Source organism: Centruroides vittatus, unplaced genomic scaffold (genome assembly GCF_030686945.1).
Source record: "Centruroides vittatus isolate TY-2023 unplaced genomic scaffold, ASM3068694v2 contig_400, whole genome shotgun sequence".
In the NCBI taxonomy this organism is placed as follows: Eukaryota; Metazoa; Arthropoda; class Arachnida; order Scorpiones; family Buthidae; genus Centruroides; species Centruroides vittatus.
The window spans coordinates 2,951,615-2,976,099 of NW_027122215.1; the positions used below are offsets into that span (position 1 = coordinate 2,951,615).

At 34.8% G+C, this 24,485-nt stretch overlaps 2 protein-coding genes across 2 annotated transcripts in view; both read right to left on the minus strand.

Annotated features, from left to right (window-relative positions):
- Window positions 1–9,183, minus strand: part of Idh3a (isocitrate dehydrogenase [NAD] subunit alpha, mitochondrial) — a 76,429-nt gene extending 67,246 nt beyond the window's left edge. Inside the window, exon 1 of the mRNA XM_067271732.1 lies at window positions 9,092–9,183. Coding sequence (XP_067127833.1) covers window positions 9,092–9,118 — 27 coding nt within the window. The 5' untranslated portion in view covers window positions 9,119–9,183. The remainder of the gene's footprint in view (window positions 1–9,091) is intronic.
- LOC136976503 (cullin-3-B-like) overlaps window positions 1–24,485 on the minus strand; it is a 199,287-nt gene that overhangs the window by 74,248 nt on the left and 100,554 nt on the right. The window lies entirely within an intron of this gene.

Here is a 24,485-nt window from a genome sequence, read left to right on the forward strand (position 1 = left end):
TTGTTCATTCAAAAAATTACAAATAGGACATAATTCCATATATGCTATACAGTATTATTATCCAGATGATTGCTGATCTAAACTAAATTCATAGGCCATTGATAGTTTGGGGTCATCTTACAGGACAGATATATGCTAAAACTATAAAACTTTGATGAAAATTTATACCTTGTCTTATTTGAAGGTCGTCTTATCTGCAGAAATATACAATATTTATTAAATTTCTCTCTTAATAAATTTTCTGAACTTTATAAAATATTAATAAACCGAAAAAAAATCAAAAATTGTTTTGTTATGCAATCAAAATTATTAAAAGGAAAAAATGATAAATAATACCATTTAAACTATTTATCATTTTGTGTACTTTATAAATTTCTGAAAAATTTTGCCTAAGCTTGGGAGAAATTTTGGGTCCTGAAAATATTCTGCATCCCTTTTCATAAGTTGTACATATTGCACCACATTACTTCTTGCTGCCTGCAGACAGCTACACGTAGTCAAGTATATTATCAGCAAAAAATCAACAAGGCAGCCAAGGAAACTAATTCCCTGACTTTTTGACAATTTTTAACAAATTCCCTGACATTCCATGATTGAAACACTAATAAAAATTCCTAACTTTCAGGTGTATAGGAACCCTGCATATATAAACTAAGAAACCAGTCTGGAGGAAGAAGGATAAAGTTTAAATTGAGCACCAGTATAATGCAAATCTGTAAATGATGAATATTTGGAATCTTCTGATATAAGATCTACAGTAGAGCATCGATTATCCGACCCCCGATTAACCGACTTATCGGTTAACTGACCGCGTTCTAGTCAGCGAATTCAAATGTTCGCTAGTGATGTGGCGCTACAATATTTGGTTATGTCTTGGCTACTTTAATATTATTTTTGTTAAATTTTTGCATGTTTTAGCTGACAGCACTGGCTCGACCATGAAAGGGAGGCTAGTATTTAAACCAGGCCTAATACACTATACTAATAATGTATTTTTTCATACTTTTCAGTTATCCGACCAGTCCCCAATTGAGTCGGATAATCAATGCTCTACTGTATTACATTCCCATGTAACACTTCTATCAGAAGACTCCAAATATTCATCATTTATAGCATGCAATAAAATGTGAACACATTTTACTGCATGATGCTATAGTTACAAACTAGGGTTTCTCAAATGGGATCCCAGGATCCTGGTTGTTTTTTTAACCTGGGAAATATCCCAGGAAATTCTTCTCGTCCCGAGAAATCCCGCAAATTTCTTAAAAGTTCACTTTTTTCTTATTTTGTGTTCAGGTTGAGAAATTTTGCAAATAGAAAGTATAATTAACTCATAAACTGTCAGAATACATTCGTATTTATTAACTTTAAACCTACTTATTAGTTTTTTAAATTTTTGCTCGTTATGGCATGTCACAAATGGTCAATAATCAATACGTAGCTTATTTGTGGCAGGACTCTGAAAATCCTTTACTTGTCAGAACCTGTAATATCTGGAATAATTGTGCTTACACTGTCTTAATTTTTGACCATGCCCAGTGGCTTCAATAACTGCACAATGCCAGGTTGTGGAAATTGAGCAAGGATACAGAGTATGAAGTCTGCAAGTATGAAGTTTTTCTTCATAAACCTGATTATTAAAGCCAAACGAATTGCCGAATTATCAGGCTATAAGCTTGATGTCGCTATTAAATTAGCCGAGTTAGACAAATCAAGAATACTAGAGAGCAAAAGAAGTACTGCAATCTCGAAAACGAACTAGAAATCTTCCAGGCTACAGGTGAAAAAACACATAACATCTTTCTTCTCTTAAATGCATTAAACACGACTCCACTCACATCAATTGAATCAGAAAGGGCATTCTCAGTAGCAGGACTTTTCATTACTGAAATAAGAATCAGATTGAATGATCAGAGTATTGACCATCTTTGCTTTTTAAAATCTTATTATAAAAATTTACAATAATATTTTGTATTATGTTTTATTTAAAAAATGAAAGTTATCTTTTAAGTTAGAAGTTTGATCTAAGTTCATTTCTTTTAAATTTTCAACTCAATTCAAAGCATTTTTGTTGTTGTTGTATACAGTTTCCAGCAAACTTTAATAAATTCTTCTATTTATGAAAATTTCTACGTAATTCAAAGGCAATTTTTAATATATATCTTACACAGCATTATTAATATGATTTTGAAGGTTGCAGAATGTATTAAATTACTTTAAAAAATGAAAAATAATTATATCATTTGATTTCATGATATTTTGTATATCTTAAAAATAATTAATTCTATCCCGGGATTTCCCGGGATCCAGGGAAACAGTTCACTTTTATCCCTGAATCCCAGGACAAGCAAAAGACCGGGAAATGATAAACCCTAGTTACAAACAAAATTCACCGTAAAAGAGGACGAATGCTGGCAGAAGACTTCAATGTGACCATTCAACCATCATTCGTCGTCTCAAAAAGCTCGGAAAGGTAAGGACGGTGGGTGGATGGGTCCTCCACGGACTCAACACAATGCACAAATGCAAAAAGAACCATATTGTCTTCCACCATGATAATGCGAGTCCACATGTTGAGCATCATTTTGTCGAATTTATCACCAATAAGGGCTGGGAACTGCTTCCACATCTGCCATATTCTCCCAAAGAAGCGCCTACAGACCACTACGTCAATTGATCACTAAAAAATTGGCAGGTGAACAAAGTTTATGCTGATTTGGATAACTTGGTGGCCGATGTCAAAGCATGGATTACCTCCAAGAACCGTGACTTCTTTGCCCATGGAATTGACCATCTTCCAAGCAAATGGGAAGCAGTTATTGAAGTAGATGGTGACTACACTCCGGAATAATCATTTAAAAATGTTATTGTCTAATTTTTATGTTTCTTTTTTCATAATAAATATTGTTTAAAAAATGCCTGATAATTATGCACCAACCTAATACATGACACCTTCCACAACATCACTCATACCAGCTGGAGCAGTCGTTTTGAAAGTTTGAGTAATGTTCAAAATAACCACTCAGTCGGTTTGACGAAACACAGTTTATATTTACAATATAAATGTACAAAATAATACAAAATAGAGTCACAATTAAATATGCACAAACACTAATCCAACGGCAACCGACTATTCCCGTACACGTTCGTCGAAAGAAACTCCTTACGACCTCCTCAAACAGACTTGTAATTAACAGCACCTCCGAGTCAGGAACAAGCTCGTACTAAAACACTGGAGTTACTTTCCCCAGATTTCTGTAGCGTCCAACGAGCGAGACAGTTAGAACTTTGGTAACAACGATCCTAATCCGATCCGATCCGATCTTCCCGATATGAACTCAGCCAATCCCGATACCAACTCACGATACGAGCTCCCGTTCCCGCTGAAACTACTGCTTAGTCGTCCCAACGTTCGAATCGTCCGCCAATCAAATTTGAATGTTTCCACAAAGGCCGCCAACGGTCATTTCCCGCCAGCCAATCGTCGGTCTGTCGTCGACTTGAAACTCAACGGTTCTTCTAACGGTCGTTTATAACGGCCGATCCTAACGGCTTTTCCGTTATGAAAGTTCGTTATAATAAACCAGGGCGGAAATCGCTCGCCTAGCGATTCCAAACCCTACACCTCCGCGGCCAAGGATCAAACTGCGCTTAGCTCAAGCCTGTTTGATCCAACAACAACACACAGCAATTTTACAAATGTCCTCTAGTGCGGACTGACCCTTAACTTCCGGTACAACCGGGAATGTTCACTCGCACCTACGCACAGAGATGCTTGCGGAACCTGATACGACCCGATCAGTTCGATGTCCACGCGCATTTTTACTACGATCTTATGCGTATCTTGATGCGATTTCCCTAGTCTGATCCATGACAAATATCCCTTAAAACTACTAGTCCGGGCATCCCACGCCGAAGGCGAGGAACGTAGGGGAAAATCCCCGATTTGTTCGTGTTCCCGGCCGCAATCGTACACCTGGCGCATAGGCGGAGCCATCGCTACTTTTCCGACGCTTGTGCCCAAGCCAAATCCTATTCTGGCCGTACTAGTCTGTATTCGGCAGACTTCTACTCGATCAACTCGGCCCAACTGCTTTCGGCCGTTCTCTACCCTTCTCCAGCGGCCACCCTCACATTCTCCCCGTTCCAGCGCGTCGATTTTGTTGACCCGGTATGCTTTCCTGACCAAGATCGTACCACCGACACCCAGTTCGTCAGCCCCTGCGAACGTCGTAATGCAAACCGATGCACTGCTCAGGTACTCGTGCCAACTCTGCCAGTACCTTCGAAACCCGCCGCCGTTTCCCGACGGTATGAACCACAGTGAATGCGACTCGTCACCTTCTGACCGACCAATTGTTCTTTCTGTGGGGCTTTGTAGGCTAGCCCCAACATCCTTTCCCTCCTTTCTGGGAGTTTTACTGCCTGTTCAACGGGTTTGCTGATACCACTATCCTGACCTATGCTGTCTTTGGGGACCAAAGCGTCTTCCCCGCCCCCGGCGGCTTCTAACGGTCGGGGGAGCGGCCTATCTTGGACTTGGGTGTCTCGTGGACCCGACCCGTTTTCCTCACTGTCGCTAATTCCGCTGTCCGCTGTTTCCGAAAGACGTTCCGGTTTTTCCCCCCTTCCCTGCATATCTTCGTTCCGGTCATCCACCTTTCGATGATTCTCCTCCGATATCGGTACGTCCGAGGTCTGATTTAACATGCCCGCTACAGCACGAGATACCAGCCCCGGCTCCCTCGATTCCATGGGGTCTTCCTTCCCTTTCTCTAGGGTATCTCCTTTCCGGTCACCCACCTTCCGGTGGTCCTCTTCCGATACCGGCATGTCCGGGGTCTGAGTTAACATGCCCGCTACCGCACGCGACACCTGCCCCAATTCCTGCGATCCTGTGGGACCTTTCTTCCCCAATTCTATCGGGATCGTTACCTTATCAACCCGGTGACCGAAGGCTCCAACCAGTTGGCTTTTCTCCTTCGTTCCTGTCACCGCTTTAGGGACCCATGACTTCCTTAAGCCCGACGCTTCCGTTCCCGAAATGTCCTTAGCTGGGGGACCACTTCCGTCGCCTACTATCTCAGTTCCCTTCAGCGACCTCCCGACTTCGAGTTGGATATTGTGAGCTGCCTCCTCTCATCTTGCCGTGACTCCACTAGACTCTCTAATGTCCCGGTCTACCTGTGAGTTGCACCTACTTTCTGCTATTAGCATGGGAACCTTTGCCACCCTGACCCCAGGGGTTCCCGTCCTCGATCCGGCTACAGGCATGGGCCTTCTTTCTCCCCGCATTGCCTCGACCCGATCCTTTGCTTCCCCGCTCCCCGGTGGGCAAGAGAGTTTGAATGCTCTAACCCCCACCACCACGCGGTCAGCTACCTTGGGTCGCATGCGTTCGGCCTCACCGTCTACCAGTCGATCAAAACACCCTCTTTTCTGCCGGTCAGTTTCCCTTGGCCTATCCAATTCCCCCTGTGGCTTGTTTCCCAACGAGCTAGTTCTATCCCCGAAGTCTCGGTTTCCCTCGACTTTAAGTCCTTCGGATCGTGTTTGCCGTTCCTGCCGCCTCGTATCGTCTAATTTTCCGGTGATCCCCAGCCATAACTTGAGCCGTTCTAACTCTATCTCTGCTCTTCTCGCCACTTCTGCCTCTGCTTTTGCTTCGCTCGCCGCCTCTATTTTCACGAGTTCAGCCCGTAACCTACGTGCTTCGAGTTCTTGACTCGACCTGCTTGTCCTACGCGCCATTCCCTGCTCGTCATCCTCCCAATCTCTAGCCTCTAGCTGCCGCGATTTCGCGCGTCTAGGCATCTCTGTGTGCTAGCGAGAAACAAAACTGTAAACTGTACATAATGAACAAAATTAAGTAAATTTTTCATATATCAAATTATGACTATATATCCCACTTTTACATAAGCATCTTTTACAAAGTAAGAATGCAGGTATTTTATAACAAACTTTTTTAATATGGAGAAATTACACAGATGGATCTTTCCTTGTCCCAACATTTATGATACTAAGTTAGTCTACATATCAAAATCATAGCCTGTATTTAGTATATGCTCATAGGATATACTGCATTTACTCACATATAAGACGAGGTTTTTACTCATTCATCATAGCCTCAAATTCCTAAGTCACCCTATACATGCAAGTAAAAGATTCTTTGCATTTTTACAAATAATTTTTGTGAACCATGTATTCGCATTTTTTACCAGATGCTTGTATTTAAAAACCTAAGTATTTTATCTGGGTCATTTCAATCATTCTTGTATATTGTTGGGAGTAAAGATGAATAGCAATAGGAAAAGCAAAGCTTTTGAATTGAATTCAAGATTGAAATTCCAAAATCACACGGGAACATGATATAAGTTTTAATCCATTCCCACATGAAAACAGATGATTATTCAAAAATCAGAATTCAGAGAAACTCATAACTGTAATCGACAGAGAATGAATTTGACTGTTAAGAATTGGGAAAAAAAGATTCCCAATTGTCCAGCTTTACACGAACAAATTATGTTGTCAATTTTACAAGATTTTTTCTTAAAGTTTAAAATGCCAGTAATTTTTGAGGGGCAATGTGTGCATTTACGTGCATTTGACATTTTGTGATTAAACAAAATAAAATTAGAATTGTATTAATAAATCTAATTTTCTTTATTCTGATCTTTAAAGTCACACCTCATCCCATATACGATAAGGTGACCAGACATCCCGCTTTTGGTGGGAAAGTCCCAATTTTTAACAATTTGTCCCACATCCCGCGGCATTTTAAAAAAGTTCCGACTTTTTGGAAGGATTAAATTTTTGTCAATTATGTGTCATAAACTTGCATCTTATGTTTAAGATTTGGTAAAGATCATTTCGTATTGTGGCTGTACACCATATTAGATATATATTTTGTCCCTTGTCCCTTCCCAACCCTTCCTACTTGGATGGTTGTGACCAATCCCTTTAGAACAAAAGAGAGGAATGTGACCCTGAGGGCTGTGTGTGAGAACAATGGGCATTCTTTGCTGGAACATTACAATGATATTGAACATTTTCATTGGGTCATGTTAAAACAAGAACTTAATTGGGAAGATGTGCAAAAATCATTCGATCACATTAGTCAACATTTTCCAGATAGCAATATTTCCGAAAATGATCTTTTTAATAAAGTATCATTATTAAAAAAATATATTGATAAGGAAAAGGTTAAATCTTGGGCATCAGCAAAAATTTCAACAGAGAACAAATGGCTAGAAATATTTCATCATTTTGAAACAAACTATGTTCCATACAATAAAGCATTAAAAATTGTGGAATACCCACTGTCCTTACCAGGAACAAATCCCCGGACTGAACACGTTTTTTCTACCATGAATAAAGTGTGGACATCCGACAAATCACAATTAAGTGTTGAGACTATAAAAGCAATATTATGTGTAAAATATAATTTAACAAATTCTTGTGAAAAATTTTATGACATTTTAAACTACACAGCAATTTATTATTAAACATTCACACAAATGAGAAATATGTAAAAGAATAAAGAGTTTTTAAAAATTTATAATAGTATATATATTTATTATATTTGTAAATTTTACATATGTTGAAATTTTAAAACATACGATACAATTTATGCAGTTTTTTTGATGATAAAATTTTGTTGCTCTAGACAATTTTTTTTAACAAGACAACCCCTCCCTCTCCCCCTCCCCGTGAATTTTGTCCCGCTTTACCAATGTTAAAATCTGGTCACCTTAATATATGAGGTCATCTTATATGCGAGTAAATACGGTATTCCTAATTTTGACAAGCACCTTTATAATCTTCGGACACTGGAAGCAAGTCTTTGTAATATATCTCTCTAAAAAGAATTTTTAAATCCCTCTTCAATGCAAGATATGTGCCAAGTAAGTATATTTAAAAATTAGTTTGTAATATTATGTGTCTTGTTGTTTAAAAATAAATGTTTTTTTATCACAAAATATATCATCTAATATATATACTAGTAAATTTTAACATATACAATTTTATGTTCTGCAATTTTATTACATTGACATTCATATATTTTCTCAAATTATTTTGATTTTATAAATACAATCTAATTAAGTTGATTTTATAAATACAATCTAAGCTTTTAGTTTAGCAAAATAAAAAATAATAAAATTCTATTAAATAAATAAAATATTTATTACAATTAATATTTATTTAAAATAACAAATAATATATTAATAAGATAATGCACTAGTATTATTAACAATCAATATAACAAAAATATGTAAAAAATTTTCATAAAACATATATGTTTCTAAATTATTATTTATTACTATTTAGCTACATCTTTACTTACATCTTGACTATTGTTTGTATTCTTAACCTAAGTACTAAAAATAGACACAAGATTTTAATGTTCCATACTACAGATACATTGCAGTAAAAATTTTAAACAAACATAAATAACATACAAATTTTGAGCATAGCATATTATATAGGTTTTAAAAGTTTCAGTATCTATAATCTATATTATTAATATTTAAAATTTAATATATGTGATGTAAAAGTTGTTTAAATATTATAGGTTATGTAAGCTTAAATACTGTAAATTTACTCATGGAAAGTAGTCAATGAATATTTTTACAATATTCTGCATAAATTTTTCAAAAATAGTATTAATTAATTAAGGATCTGACCCTTAATCCTTTATGATCTAATTGTATAAAATGTAATAAATAAATATACATATATATATATATACACACACAGTGTATTTAATGAATTATATACTTGAAATTATTATATATTGTAAAATAGTTTAAGAAAATAACATAGAAATTTGTGAAGTGTTAGAATAACTTTATTTTTTCCTTATTTTTTCGTATTTCAAACTTTCCGCTAATTTTATGTAATACAAAAATGTTACATATCTTGTTAATAAATTGTAATGGTGATTAATATTAATTGAAATTATTTATATATTTTGATTTTTATTTTTGAAAAAAATCATCAAATTTTTCTTCGAATTTGACGATTTTCTCAAATTCTCGTATGAAACGGTTAATATTTATTTAAAAACATAATAATTTCGTGAAAAAATTACCAGAAATCGGCGAAGACCAAACGACATGTTGTCACGTGATTTTGCCAAAGTTATTTATTCTCGAACCGATATCTAATTCACGTCGGAAGAGATTACTATTTTTAAAAAGTTAACAAATAATAATAATAAACAGTAATTTTCGTTACGATAAAATGTATTGAAATATTATATAAAATAATTTAAAATGTTTTATCGATATTAAATTAATGTTTCGCGATTAATTGGTTACATAAATTGTATTATGTTAGAAGTTTCAAATAAAGGCAATTCGAGGCAAATGGAAAATTCTTAAAGTTTATTTTGAATAATTTTTCGGCAAAATTTCAGTATTTTCACGTATCTTTAAATTAAAATATCATTTGTTTTCACACACACAAAATACAACTCAATTGAATCCGATGAATCTGCGATTCACAATTTAACATTTTCTTGTTGTTAACTTTACAAAATATTGTTGTTTATGTCAATATATTCGACCTTATAATTATGATTATTATCATCATATAAAATAATCACAGGGTTTTTTAAATAAAAACTTAATTACTTTACAGCCTTGAATGTTGACGCCATATTATATTAATAATAAAAATAATCAGAAATTCTTATTTCTTTCCCTGTTGATAAGGTTAATGTCGGGTAATATGTTAACGATTACACGTTTACTAGCATACAATATTAATCAAATTGGAAATTGGCTAGCCACATTTTAAAACAAACACCGCATAAATGGATTATATAATATACTGTTCTCACGAGTTAATAAAAGTACAGTAATTGACTTTGATATAAACAGCGTTCTAGATATATTTGTTAATACAACAGGAACCGATGACAGACTCCTCACAGAAATCTACGTTAACGGTAGAAAAATCTGTTTTGAATGTGACACTGGCAGTCGCGTTACTCTCATCAGTATCGACGAATTCAATCGCTTACAATTGAACGCACTCTTAGCGAAAACGGAAGTGACTTTTCGAAGTTACACAGGAGATATTTTCAAACCACTAGGAGTAGCAAAAGTAAAAACAAAATATGGCGATAACTACAGTATAAAGGACTTGTATGTCGTTCCCTTCCAAAAAAAAAAAAAAAAAAATGCAATAGTAGGAAGAGATTGGATTCGAAGCTTAAAGATTGACATCAATGAACTCAGCCACGTAACTACGGTCAACAACATTTCGTCAACAGAAGCAGAAACATCCATTTCAAAAATCATAGAGCGCTACTCAGATGTATTCACTCCCACAGTTGGCCAAATACCTAATTATATTTGCTCATTAAAACTGAGAGATGGTGCCAAACCAATGTTCTTAAACCGGTGGTCCGTCCGGATATCTCTGTCCCCGTCCCTCACCACCCGGCCGCCCCATTGTGGGCCTGGCCGAACCCATAATGGGCTTGCTATAAGAGGCCCTCTTAGTGCCCACTGGGCGAAAAGAGTTACAAAAAAAAAAAAAAAAAAAAAAACCACGCCCAGTTCCATATGCATTGAAGGAAGTGAATAGGGAACTAGATAAATTAGAAAGTGAGGGTATCATCAAAAAAGTGGGTTATTCAGAGTGGGGAACACCCATAATCGATATTCCAAAACCCAATGGGACAGTACGAATTTGTGCCGACTATAAGGTCACAGTCAACAAACAGTTGCACGACTCACGCCATCCAATTCCACGCATTGAAGATATTTTCAATAAATTACAGAATGAATCTTATTTTTGCACGTTAGATATCCACTAAGCTTATCTTCATCTATCAGTTGATGATGACAGTGCGAAAATACAAACAATCTCAACACACTGTGGAACCTATCTAACAAAACGATTATTTTTTGGAATTAAATCGGCACCAAACGAGTTCCATAAGTTTATCGACCAATTCACCCAAAATCTTGAAGGAGTGGTGGCTTATTTTGACGACATCATAATTCAAGGAAAAACTTATAAAGAATGCATGAACCGTTTACTGAATGCCTTAGACAAGTTGAGAGCTAATGACTTACACGTAAACATCAGTAAGTGCAAATTCTTTGAAAGAAAAGTACAATATTTAGGACATATAATTAGTGCAGAAGGACTACAAAAGTCTTCAGACAAAATAAAAGCCATCCAGGATGCACCTCGCCCGAGAAATGTGGAAGAATTTCACCAATTTCTAGGACTTGTTAATTACTATTCCAGATTCATAAAGAATGCATCAGACATTTTATATCCATTGAATCAACGCTTAAAGAAAAACGCTCAATTTCGTTGGACAGCAGAGGAGGAAACAGCTTTCATTCGTGCAAAAGCTGAGATTATCAGTGATAGGGTACTAATTCCGTTCAACTCTAACATAATTTAAAGAAAAGACGACAGAGTTAGAGTAAAAAATACAGAGTAAAAATTCAATTTAGACATAGCAAAAAGCAATATCTAAATTATAAAAATATATGGGAATTAAAATCTTTTGAAATATATCGCTGATAAAGAAATTATCGTAAAAACTGATTTTTAAGTTCGTTTACTTAATTATAACAACACAACACTTTGGGCGATCTTTTGGGTGCCTTCAGGGAGGTCTTTTTAAGGGAAACTGGCCCCCATTTAGCCAACGTAGCCAACCCGTCCGAGTGAAACGCGAACCCAAGACCGAACGCCCAGTGTTTAGAAGACAAATATGGTGAAAATAAATGAAGACAAAGAATCCGGAACATACTCCCGTATGCCGAAAAGTATTTCATCTAAAAAGCAAAAAAAAAAAAAAAAAAAAACCAGGAAGGAACTATCCGAAGAAACAGATGTCCTCATTCCTTTTTTTTTTTTTTTTTTTTTTTTTTTTATTATGTCGAAAATCTTTTCAAGCTCATAGACTCGGGAATAAAGAAAGTAAGAGAGGCCGCCGAAATACTTGAAAGATTGCAAGAACTAAAATTCGACATTAAGATTTACATCGATAGATCAAAATTAGAACCGGAAAGATACAAGAGAAGTCCCGAAAAAAATGTCAATCTTTTCCTCTTATGCTGAACAAAGAAACTCGTGCAGGAGTGAGAATGACAAATTCCAAATCAACAAAGTTGGTTATACAAGAAAGACCTAGATGTTGAGAATGAGATGGATAAAATAATAGAGAAATCCAGTTCCGATCAAGAGAACTGAGATGGATAAAATAATAGAGAAATCCAGTTCCGATCGAAAAAAACCAAACATATGTAGAGATCATTAAAATATAAATCATTTTAGTCTGTACGTACTCTCTCGAACTCAGGTTTTGCCATGTATATAATGGCGTAACCCAAGATGGTTATTGAATGGATAAGGGTAGGCTATGTGTACGCGGACTGTTGAGTGATGAGGGATGGAGTTCAACGCTCATGATTAAAATAAATTAGAATAAGAAACCGGGGTATATTTCACGTGAGATTTTATTTAAAAATAAGAATTTTGAAAAGAATTATTGCCAACATTTGTATGTTCTTTTAAATATATAATTCCTTTTCTTTTTTAAAGTAACTGGCTCCAGTTTCTCTGAGACTCAGTACTCATTTAGACTTTTTCTTTCCAGTATCTTATCTGATCATTTAGTGCCATGATTTTCAGTGGCGTGCCGTGACATTTGATGACAGGGAAGCTGTGTTTCTGTAAGAAGCCGACTTCCAGGGCAATCAGTTAATTGCGCGTCAGTGATGGTCTAGGGCAGAGGTGGCCAACAAGTCGATCGCGATGCCAATTTTTGTCGATCGCTCGCGATGTCTTTGACTTAATGTGTTACACTTGTAACTGAACGCAACGCGTGAACGTAACGCGCAAAAGCAACAATATGCATGCAGTTATGACTGGACTCGTAGAAAACACAGCCATTTAGCTTCAATATTTGATACTGTCATGCGGTAGCTTCTTTTCTTTAGTATTAACAATATTATAATTATTAATCAATATTATTTATCCACGGTGACAACGTTGAATTTCAATTTTTCATTTGTTTAAAATGTAAGTACCAGTTCTTTATTTTTTAAATTAAATTATGGCTTTTCTTACCTATCTATTTACTCGATAAGTGAGCGTTTTCTGCAACAGACCTCTATATTTTTGGATTTTTGGAAATACGTCAATTGAGAAAAATATCCCAGTATCACCAAATATAGCAAATATATTTATTCCTGTTTCGGAACTACATACCTGTGTGAATTGGCATTTTCATACTTACAGTTAACGAAGACTAAACATTCTGTTCTGACTGATTCCCATACTGAAGAATCATTATTATTATCACACCTAATTATGGTTCCTTGGTAAGAGACGTGCGAACTCAGTCCTCCCATTAATGTAACGTAATAAAATAAATTTTAAATCTGTCTTCATCAGTAGCTAATTTGAATTAATAAATATTGTTAATAATTACTCGTGTTGTTTTAATTCCCCCGGACGTGAGTTTTTTGGCCCGTTAAATAATTACGTTGTTTTTTACGTAGGTAGATATACAGGGCGTTTCAGTACAAAGAGCACTCCCGCGAGCTATTGATAGATTAGCAAAAAATAAGTCTAAAAATCTTATATCATTCTTCCATGATAAATTTTCCTCGCCCAAAAACAAATCGCGAAAGTAAAATCTTATAATCAAATTATCAGCCGTACTGTGCAGTTTTATAACAACTTTTTCAAGTTTACGAACAAATAGTACCACAATTTATACATTGTAATTGATAAAAAAAATTAAATTATATTTTAAGTTAATAAAAATCTATCTTGAAAGTGTCGAAAAATCGATTTTTTTAGGTGCCGCCTGTATGGAATGAACTCGTAACTGCAAATATCAAAAGTTGGGTCTGGAAATTTATTTTCTTTATGAGCCTATATCTTGAAAACTTAATAAGTGATTTAAAAAATGAAAAATATTTTTGAACATATATTTTCCTTATCTACCCATAGCTCGCGGGAGTGCACTTCGTAATGAAGCACAGTGTATAAACATAGTATGTATTTGGACGGCCGGATGGCCGAGCGGTAAAGGTGGCAGCCTACCGCTCTGGGGGACCGGGATCGAATCCGAACGGGTCGAATAATCCCTAGGAATTTTTCGGGGGTGGTCCGTTCGGATATGTCGGGCCCCGTCCCTCACCACCCGGTCGCCCCATTGTGGGCCTGGCCGAACCCATAATGGGCCTACTAAAAGAGGCCCTCTTTGTGCCCACAGGGCGAAAAGAGTTAAAAAAAAAAGTATGTATTTCACACCCCCCTCGTCACTTAGACTATGCCTACGACAAGTCGATCGCGACACATTTTTAAGATAAAAAGTAGATCTTAGGTACACAAAAGTTGGCCACCCCTGGTCTAGGGCAGTGGTTCTTAACCTTTTTATACTCGCGGCCCACCAAATATTTCATAATTTTTTGTGACCCCCATTTTTTAATAATAATTTATATTTGATAATTTGATAATTTATCTATAATAAATTGATTTTTTATTATTGCTTTATTTTTTATATAATAAATGTAAATCATAACTTTATTATTTCATTATCTATTTAAATAACATTCAAACTTCACAATTAAACATGAAAACTCATTAATTTTTAACAGAAAATAAAATAAGAAACATGTCGATAAATCGATCCAATGTCGATGCTAAAACTAAACTAAAACTAAAACGCCCACTTGTCGTAAGGATTTTGCATAACTTTTGCAAAAATATTTAAATTTTCAAAGCCTTACTATTTTTCGTAATTATTTTTAAAATTCCAAGCATTAATAGTTTCTTAAAATTGCTTTGGAATAAAAGAAGTAAATACTGCGGTGTAAGTAGCATATTTACAGTACGTTTATTTCTTCTGTACTAACAAAGTTGTATGTAGGAAGAAATACAAAATAAATAAATAAAAACTAAATAGGAAAACTTTATCTTTCTTATTTCACTTTTCAATACGATATTCGGATTATACATCAATTTTCTTTTTATTATATTCCGAAGGAAATTTTGCATAATTTGGCGGCCCCCGGCAAACTTCTTATGGACCCCAGGGGCCGCGGCCCCCCTGTTAAGAATCACTGGTCTAGGGTCCATTCGTATTCATTTGTTCGATAAGCCAGTAAAAACTGTAGACTTCTCTAAATGTATTTTTAATATCACAATTACATTCTGAATCGCTAGCCACGATATAAGGGCTAAAATTAAAAATAAATTATAAAAACTTACTCGGTGAAATAAAATGTGCGGTGGATATACATACCTGGTACAATGTATTGTTCGATTGTATTAATATACTTTTAAAGAAAATTATAATTAAAATATAGCTTTGTAAAGAAACGTACATAAAAATAACATAAAATATTCTTTACTTTTTAAATCTTAAAACAATCCACTTAGTCAAATATCTCGATACGAGTAGCTAATGGATGGAACTAGTGCCGGTCCAGGTAGGTGTGTAGTGAGTGTGTGCGTGCCAAATCCCGAGGGTGCCGATACCGGTCAATGTCAAATGCCTCTTTTGTCGCATCACTAGTATATCTCAAAGGACGCCACAGGGCTGTTGTAAATTTTAAACGTTTCTCACCGTAGCTGTAAAAATCTAACTATGTTAAACTTAATAGTCATTCGTTTTAATACCAGGTGTACACGGAAATCAGTTTCCCACTGTACTGAGCGAGTGATTGGTTCTGTTAAGCTTTTGTTGAAGTAAAATTCTGGCTCTTTCAACAGGGTTTTATTTATGTCCCCATTCCCTAATCTCTTAATTATTTAGTCACTTCTTAAGTAGAAATAAGTCGAAACCAGTTACTTTGTACCTGAATATTATCTGGTACCGGATATATAAATCGTAAATTTAAGGAAAATAAATTCTAGAGCTTTTTTTTTGTACCATTGTATGTACTGTATGTCTCATTCATTAAATTTGGTTGTAAATGATGCTGCCAAAGTAACAGTTAATTTTTTTAACACTTATACAAGAATTGTACACGTTTTTTTCTGCATTCCCTTACAGATGGGACACACTAAATCGTAATATCACCGGTTTAACATTGAAATCCGTAAGTAATATAAGATGGGAGAGCGGAATAAACGCAGAATAAATATATCAAATATTTTAATGGAGTTTTTTTAAACTCCTGTCAACTATACAGAACTATCATAAAAACGTGCCAGTAAACTCCTATCGGTTGGGTTGTTATAAATCTAGTCTAGGGTGGGCAACCCTTTTTATAACATGGGCCAGAATAAATTTTACGTTTTTTCCGCGCCGTAGTAGTTAATTGACGCCTTCTTGTGACTCGTAATTTTTTTAGTCTGCAAATATGAAATAAATAAATAAAAAGTTAATTACTACATTTATTTCTCTTATCGTTTTCGAAAATTACAAAGAATTGGAAAAATAACTATTAATTAGTTATTTTTCCAATTTAATAATCTATTAAAGATCTCGGCGGGCCGGATAGAAACTTTTCGCCAGCCGTAGCTGGCCCGCGGGTCGCCCGCCGTTGATCTAGTCTGCTCGTGATTCACATAATCGGGCGAGGGTGGCCGAATATCTAGCGGGCGGCTAACAGCCCACAACCGCTCCGGGATATAAAGTCGCGTACTCTTTACGCGTGTGTCGCTTCTACCAGCTAAACCGTGACGTTGGTGCTCTGTAAAGCGCATGCGCCAATGCCTATAATCTGGCTGCTTGGAAGTTGACAGGCAGGTGGCTAACAGCCCACAACCGCTCCGGGATATAAAGCTGTACTCTTTACGAGTGTGTCGCTTCTACCAGCTAAACCGGGTGAGGTTGGTGCACTCTAAACCGCATGTGCTAATGCCTATATAATCTGGCTGATTGGAGACTGACCCGGTTTCGACATTCCTTCCGCCACCGAATTATTCGAATATACAATAGCAATCTTATCGTTTTTTTTCACATGTAGTATAGAAATTTGTAAAAGATACATAATGCAGTTATAATAAAATATTAATTTTAATTAATTCAAAGTACGTTAAAATATGAAAAATTTATATTTTATAAAACTCAAGGGAAGGTCATTGGAAGGTGGAATCGGCGCTTCCATCGCTTCCAATGACGGCACGCCACTGATGATTTTATATTCGTCCTTTGAGATTTGGGATGATCTCCAAACTTTGCCTAATTTCTTTAAAGATGTAGGACCTCCTTTCGGTCGTTCGTATTTAACAAAATGTAAAAATGGCGGTGTCTGTCGTTTCAATGTAGTTTCTTCGCTCCTCAAGTTGATGAAATTTAGCCGAGATTTTTCTTTCCAATATCTCAGTCTATCGTTTAGACTTTAGAGCCATGATTTCGAATTTCTCACGCCTAAAATTTGACTCTGATTTCCATACTTTCGCAAATTTCTTTACCGATGACCGATTTTGATTCTGTCTTTGCTCTTTATAGAAGTAAAGAAACGATGATGTCGGTCGTTTAATATTCAAATCCTCCATGAATTCTCGAGGGTTGATCGAATCGAAGCGAGCCATTTTTATTTATTATTCCTCGAATATATTTCCGACCGTTTAAATATTGTTGTATGTAAACAATGAATTATAATATCTATTTGTTAAATGAGGATATTGTTACCATTGTAGTAACAGGATGCGCGCCGTAGTAGAAGAGAGTGCTTCATCTCCTGGCTTGACTTCGTCAACGCCTTTGGGACCATCCCTCATGCCACGATCTGGGAATGTCTAAAATGGCTGGGCCTCCACCCTGAATCCGTCAACCTAATACAAAATCTTTACAATGAGTACAGCACTCTCATCCGTACTAATGCCGGATATCTCCATCCAATTCCAGTCAAAGCCGGGGTCCGTCAGGGCTGCCCGATAAGCCCCATCCTCTTCAACCTCACTCTAGAGGTAGGTATACGGATGGTGAAATCTCTCAATCTTGGCTACAGTCTTCACAATCACAAATTCGGCATCTTAGCCTATGCGGACGACGTTGTCCTCATCAGCGACACTCAACAAGGTCTCAGATCTCAGCTGGACAGTCTCCTAAAATGGGCCGAATGGGCCGGGATATTTGCAAGCCTGTAGAATGTAGAGGACCATAAATATTGAATGCTTCAATCTCTACTGATGGGTGTGCCATCCATCAGTAGAGATTGATAGCACAATAGCATGTAGATGTAGCACAATAGCATGTAGATGTAGCACACTAGCATGTAGATGTAACATACTAGCAATGGAGGAGGCACGCTGCCTCCTCCATTGCTAGTGTGCTAGTCTGGAGAGTCCTCTCGTATGACAATAATTCGAGAGAAATTTGGGATTTTTTCCGGGCTCAGAGAAAACTCGGAGCTATCAAGGGCCAGAAATATATATACATATATATTTTTTATAAATTCTCCCCCTTTTTCATATCCAGCATGAATTTGTAAGGCTCGGGTCGTTCTGATAATGAAAGCCGAGCCCAACAATGGGACGTTCGAGAGAGGTCCTACATATATTTTTTAACATAAAAAGATCGAAAAGTAAAGATGGCGAAAAAAATTGTCACTTGAAAAAAAAAAAAGAAAGATGAAAAAAGAGAAACGGAAAAGAAAATCCATGCAAAGAAAAGAATCGTCTTTTCCACTCATAAATTTCGTAATGTTTAACTTTGCTTTCTATCATCGTTAAACCTAAAACAAAACAGATAGCATTTGGATACAGTTTAGGCACACCGAATCAAAATTCATTGAGAAGCAAAATTGAAAACTCTTTGCACCAAACTAACTGAACATTTTTGAATATTCGCTATTTCAATTAATAAAATTTATTTTTAAAAAAATTAATATTAATTTGTGACTGTAATCTATTGATAAGACTTATACTGATTTATCTTCCGAATGAAATTAGAGAGATTGAATCAGTCTCTTGGTTGGACTTTTAGTTGCGCCTGTATACAATATTTTCTTGTATTTCGGACTTTTTCGTCCCTCATCAGCAGGTGTATTATCAGTTATAATTATAAAACACATTAAAAAATTTTTAATTATACAATAGAAATGTAAAATTTATAAAATTTAGACCGTACTTACATACTTAAAATACTTTAGACGACTTATTCCTAACTTTTGTATAATTCTTCAAAGTTTTTCTCCATTTCTAAAGGATAAAACTCCAAACGTATATTGTTTGTTTCTTTTCTATAATTTTATTCACATATATTTTGAATATATTCTTATACTTATTAGCAAGCTGATCAGTGGCCAAATGTGTTCGTGACTACGAGGAATTTTTCGGGTTTTTTTTCACGTCGTGAAAAAAAACCTGATAATAGTTATAATAATTAATAATATAAAATTTTTATAACAAAATCTCATTAACAGATGGCGCGACGCACAAGTTTATTTATTATAATTAAAAATATAAAAGTTATTTTTTAAATAAAATCTCATAACAGCCGAGAGGATTACACAACTCGTTGCTAGATTTTTTAAGTCGATTTTTGTGTTGTTCAGCTTCTTCGTGAGCTGTTTCTTATTCATCTCAATTGCATGATTTATCTTCAGTTACTTAGTTGCAGGGCGGTTTCTTTTCTTTCTTTAATAGCAGAAACGTGTGACTTGTTTAATAACATTATTTATTTATTTATTTGAAACATTCGCAAAGATGAGTTGGGTTCCATCATATGGCGACGTCATTTCGATAATATTGCCAGCATTTACTTAAAAGTGTAAGCTCTTACTAATAAGTAAAAGTAAACTTTAATTCACACATAAAAAAAGTAAATGTTTTTATTTCAAAACTTTTACTTACAGTAAGTACTTTTACTAATAACTTTTAAGTATTTACAGTACTACTTTTTATTCAACCGGCCAAATGTATTGATATGGTGAAGTAATGTCTTGGTCTCGGCTTGTACCTCCCTAGCAGTGACTTATATTGGCCCGCATTCCTTTTTTTAATTATTTATCATTTTATATCATTTAATAACAGTATTAGTATCGAGTTCTTTGATACAAATGTTTTCCTAAAATCAAAGTCGTCTCGAAATGTTTAAAATTAAGTATAATAAAGAGGAAATAAAACATTTTTATAAAGGTTACGAATATATGCAAGCGTGATTTTGCTATTATTTCAGTTTAATGAATAATCAGTGCTGTAGGAACAGTTTCGTTCATTTGGCAAGGGGCGTATCTTCGAGTCTGTAGACGCGGAGATAAATAGATGCGCTGAGCCTCTTCTCCGTACCTAGATCTGAAATCTCAGAATAAATTTTCGCATGCCCCTATCACTGGTACCGATGTACAGAAAATTTGTAGTGGACTAGGTGGAAATCGGAATGCCTGTTTTTTATATAAATGTTTTGCAATTTTCTCAATCATTTTTTTTAATTTTATTTGTAAATTTTATTTAATTTTAATTATTAAATTCTTTTAAATTCACTTATCACTGTTGTCATTTTTTCGCGAAAGAGCTACACATATCTTCGAGCGTTTTGTTAGAAAATTCTAATATCCGACCTATCTAGTTTCTTCGTACGATTTTGCTCAATGGAAATCAGACCCGGAATAGAAAATCTTTTTCGGATAGAATTCCTCAGACAAGTTTTAATATTTTTTGACACAGAGAAAAGGCGCCTAAAACTGGCAATTGTGATTGAAATTGTAAAAAAAAAAAAAAATGTGGTACAGATCGTTTCATATATCATGACCGGGTAAAGTTCAAGACCCCTTTTTGGTAACGCACAGTGATTTTGTTAAATATACGACAATCTGTTCTCTTCACTAAGTAAATAGACTTGTCTCTACCATTGCGCATTTTTACAGCCCGGACAAGATTCATGAAAAGAGCTATATATGAATTTTTTGTAAATGGAAGTACTGTAGTCACATAATATAAGGAAAAGGACGAATGCTGCTTACTTTTCTTTATTGCTTTTTATATAGAGTGATTCTAATTTACGACTACTCTATATACAAGAATTCGATAGAAAAAGCTGTTTTCTTTTATCTCTTTTCCTAATTTACAAGACGAAATATTCAATAGAATGAGCGGCGAACGATACAAGAACGAGATATTATGATCATGAGTGTGACCAGATACAAATTTCGCGCACTAAGATTACATGGCTTGTAGGTTCCAGCTTCCATTTTCTTTGTTTTACTCACATGTGTTCGTTCGCTAGGAAGCGTGCTATTCATTCTAACGCAGTTGTGCAGTTTAACGAACTTTATATTATAGATCTTTCTATCGAAGATTACAACTTTATTAATTAATGAAAAAAAATTATTTACTGTTTTTTACTTTGTTTTCTGTTTAGTTGTTATCTTAACTAACTTTTGTTTTCTTATTATTAGGTAAGAAGTTCTCTCATTTTGTATTAGTTCCTTTTATATCATTAAATAACTATTAATTTTATTTCATTTAGAATCATTCGTTGATAGGTAAATAGGGATTATGTAGCACTTTAATATTATTTTGAGAGCATGACTGGAGTGACGGGCTTGTGACGAATAAAGTTCATTTTCGACCATAAATAATGAACTAGGTCGTCCCTATTTACGAGAGGTTTTCGAAGTACGGTCGTATGTCGAAATTAAACTGTATTCTAGATTAATGGCAAAAAGCTTAATTTTGAGGATAGCGATGAGTTTTATAAAATAATTTGTTAATGCTAATAATGAGTAAAATCATTAAGTCCCACCCATCCCACCCACCCCATTCGAAATATGACATGGTCCCCTCTATCTCCCCACCTCTCGTCATTTAACTACCAAATTTTAATAGCATCAATGCCCCCTATACACAAACCTTCATGAAAAATTTTAGAATTTTTCGACTAAAGGTACAGGAATTATTAAGCTTCAAAATGTGTGAACAAACTCGTGCACCTTCATATATATATATATATACACACACACACACATACACAGAATAAAAAACCTGAATTTTTTGCATTTCTCGGTGTTTCAAGGTCCCCTGATTCCAAAAATGCAAAAATTTGGGGGTGATGTTTTGACCGATCGCCATACTTTTTTTCTGTTATATACAGAGAAAAAATATGGAGATATATAACAGCCGGGGAAAGTAAAAATCGGTAATATTTTAAGAGGTAATGCATGATTATTTAAAGTGAACAAGAAAGCCGTCATGACGTATAAAGATTCATAAAAGACATTCGTTTTAGTAAAAATAATTTATTCTACACAGATTCTGAAGTAAGAATTAGAATGAAGTAAAACGTTGCTTGTAATACTTCTGCGACAATAAAGTTTAATCATTTGATATAAAGATTTATATCAAACTCTTGATAAATTGAGAATGTTAGTGTTTTTCTGTGTTTGTTTAGTTATAATAAAATAAATTACATATAAATATTTTATTAATAAAAACGCTTACTATTTCTTATACGAGGTAATAGCCGTTAAGAAGAAAGATGGATAAAGTGCCCTAATTAAACAGGTTTCATTTATTTATTTTTATTTATTTATGTTTATGGAATTTGTAAACGATCAAACAGTATTGAATCATTTAATATTAAAACTTATTAAAAATCTATTTTTTCCAAATAAAACATTCTCCCATTAATCTAAAGCTACCTTATGTTGAAAACAATTAAATAAATGACATTTTCTATGACAAAGTTTTTTCTAAAATTATTAGAACAATCTTAGAAAAGTTTATGCATAGAAAAGAGTAGAGTACAGTATTTATCTTTCTTCCTGATAAAATCCTACGGTATTTATTTCCAATAGACTCGAATAGAGGAACTAAAAGCACAAATCGACATTACAGATAAATTCACTAATTACAATAATCACTTGGACTCGCCTGTATTGATAACAGTAACCGGCTGATGCCATTAAGTAAAGTAAGTAAATAAAACTATATTAGTGGAAGTTCTTTTTATTCGTTGTAACTTTAAAGGAGTGGTTTAATTAATTTAGGCAACAAATGAAAGAAAACAGGTCAGAACGGAACCCCAGGACTAAACAGAATTCTATCGTTTTTGGCCAGTTAGTAGTGCAAACTAGCGAGAACTTCAAAAACTTTATAACAGATCTTAAAACTCATGTCTGCATATGTCGAGGTCACTGTGAGTTGGCATTCATATGCTGAAACAAAGTTCATACCTTTTTCCAGCAAGATATTGTAATTTTACTGATACTTATTCTCATGACAAGTCTATACGCACTGCTACTTCTTTAATATTGCATTTTGAGCTTTAATTCATTTATTGAACTTATTTTGTAATTCTTCAGTTTTTAAAGACTAACAACATTCACACATAACAGAACAGACCGTGCAGGAGGAACCTTGTTCCGTTCTGTAGGTGGTTCGTGTGCCAAAACCTCCTCAAATCGGCCCATAATTCGTAAGCTGGAGTAACAGTGACGATGAAGATGCTATTTTCATTTGTGAATTTTGCCGTTAATTTAAAATAAAAAATAAAAAAATGTGTTCATTTACTCTTTTAAATTTTTTCCTAGAAAGTGTTCCGTGTATAATATACCTAATTTTGACTAATAATAATCACTAACAAAATAAACTACAGAATTATATAATTTTATCATTGACTATTTTTAATTAATAACAGTGCTCCGTTAAAAGTAACAGTGTGATATAAAAAGGCATGTACTTTGGTCCGGTCTCGCTCGGCCCCGGGACAGAACAGACCAAAGTGCATGTCTTTTTATATCATAAATAACAATTGGTGTGTTTAATTTTTGGCAGTTTTGAAAGAAATATTATGTTGTCAAGTAGTTCAGAAATAAACTTGTTCATTTTCAAACGTCTTGTACAGTATGTCCTTTACTATTTTACAACCCTTAAAACCTTAAGTGTTCTATTCTACTCTGGTTTACCCCGTTAGCAATTTAAATTACTGTATTGGAAACAAATAAGAATTAAAACCATTAAACGTTTAAAACACTAATAACTATAACCAATGTTCCCTCTAAGCTGCGCGGCCGCGCATTGCTCAAATTGTTGCCGCGCACGAGAATTTATGTGCCGCGCGGGCGAACATGCACACTGATTTGAATTGTTGTTTACTTATTTCTCACTCTGTCTGCAACATGATTATTGCTACTTATATTTCGATTAAATACATTAAGTCATTGACAAAAGATAATATTTTTTATGGAAGTATGTTTTAAAATGAATTTTAATCTCTACTTTATAATTAGTTATTTTAATTTTTATAGAGAGGTTTCAAGGTCGCATGTCACGTGATAAAACACACGTTTGCTCCGCCCATTCGCCATTTTTGTGGTAGTTTTCGCTCGCTTAGCTTGTACGTGGTCTGTTATTCGACGTATTTTTTTAGTTTAAACGTACAAAAATACTGCAGTTCTATTATTATGGATTAAGTTAAAAAAGTATCTTTTCTTGTGGGCTATTCTAGCTGCTTAACAGGACGAGATGCAGCTCTGTACGAAGAGAAAATTTCGTTATTTCAAGGCGATCCATACGAAGCCAGTTTATCAGACTTCGTC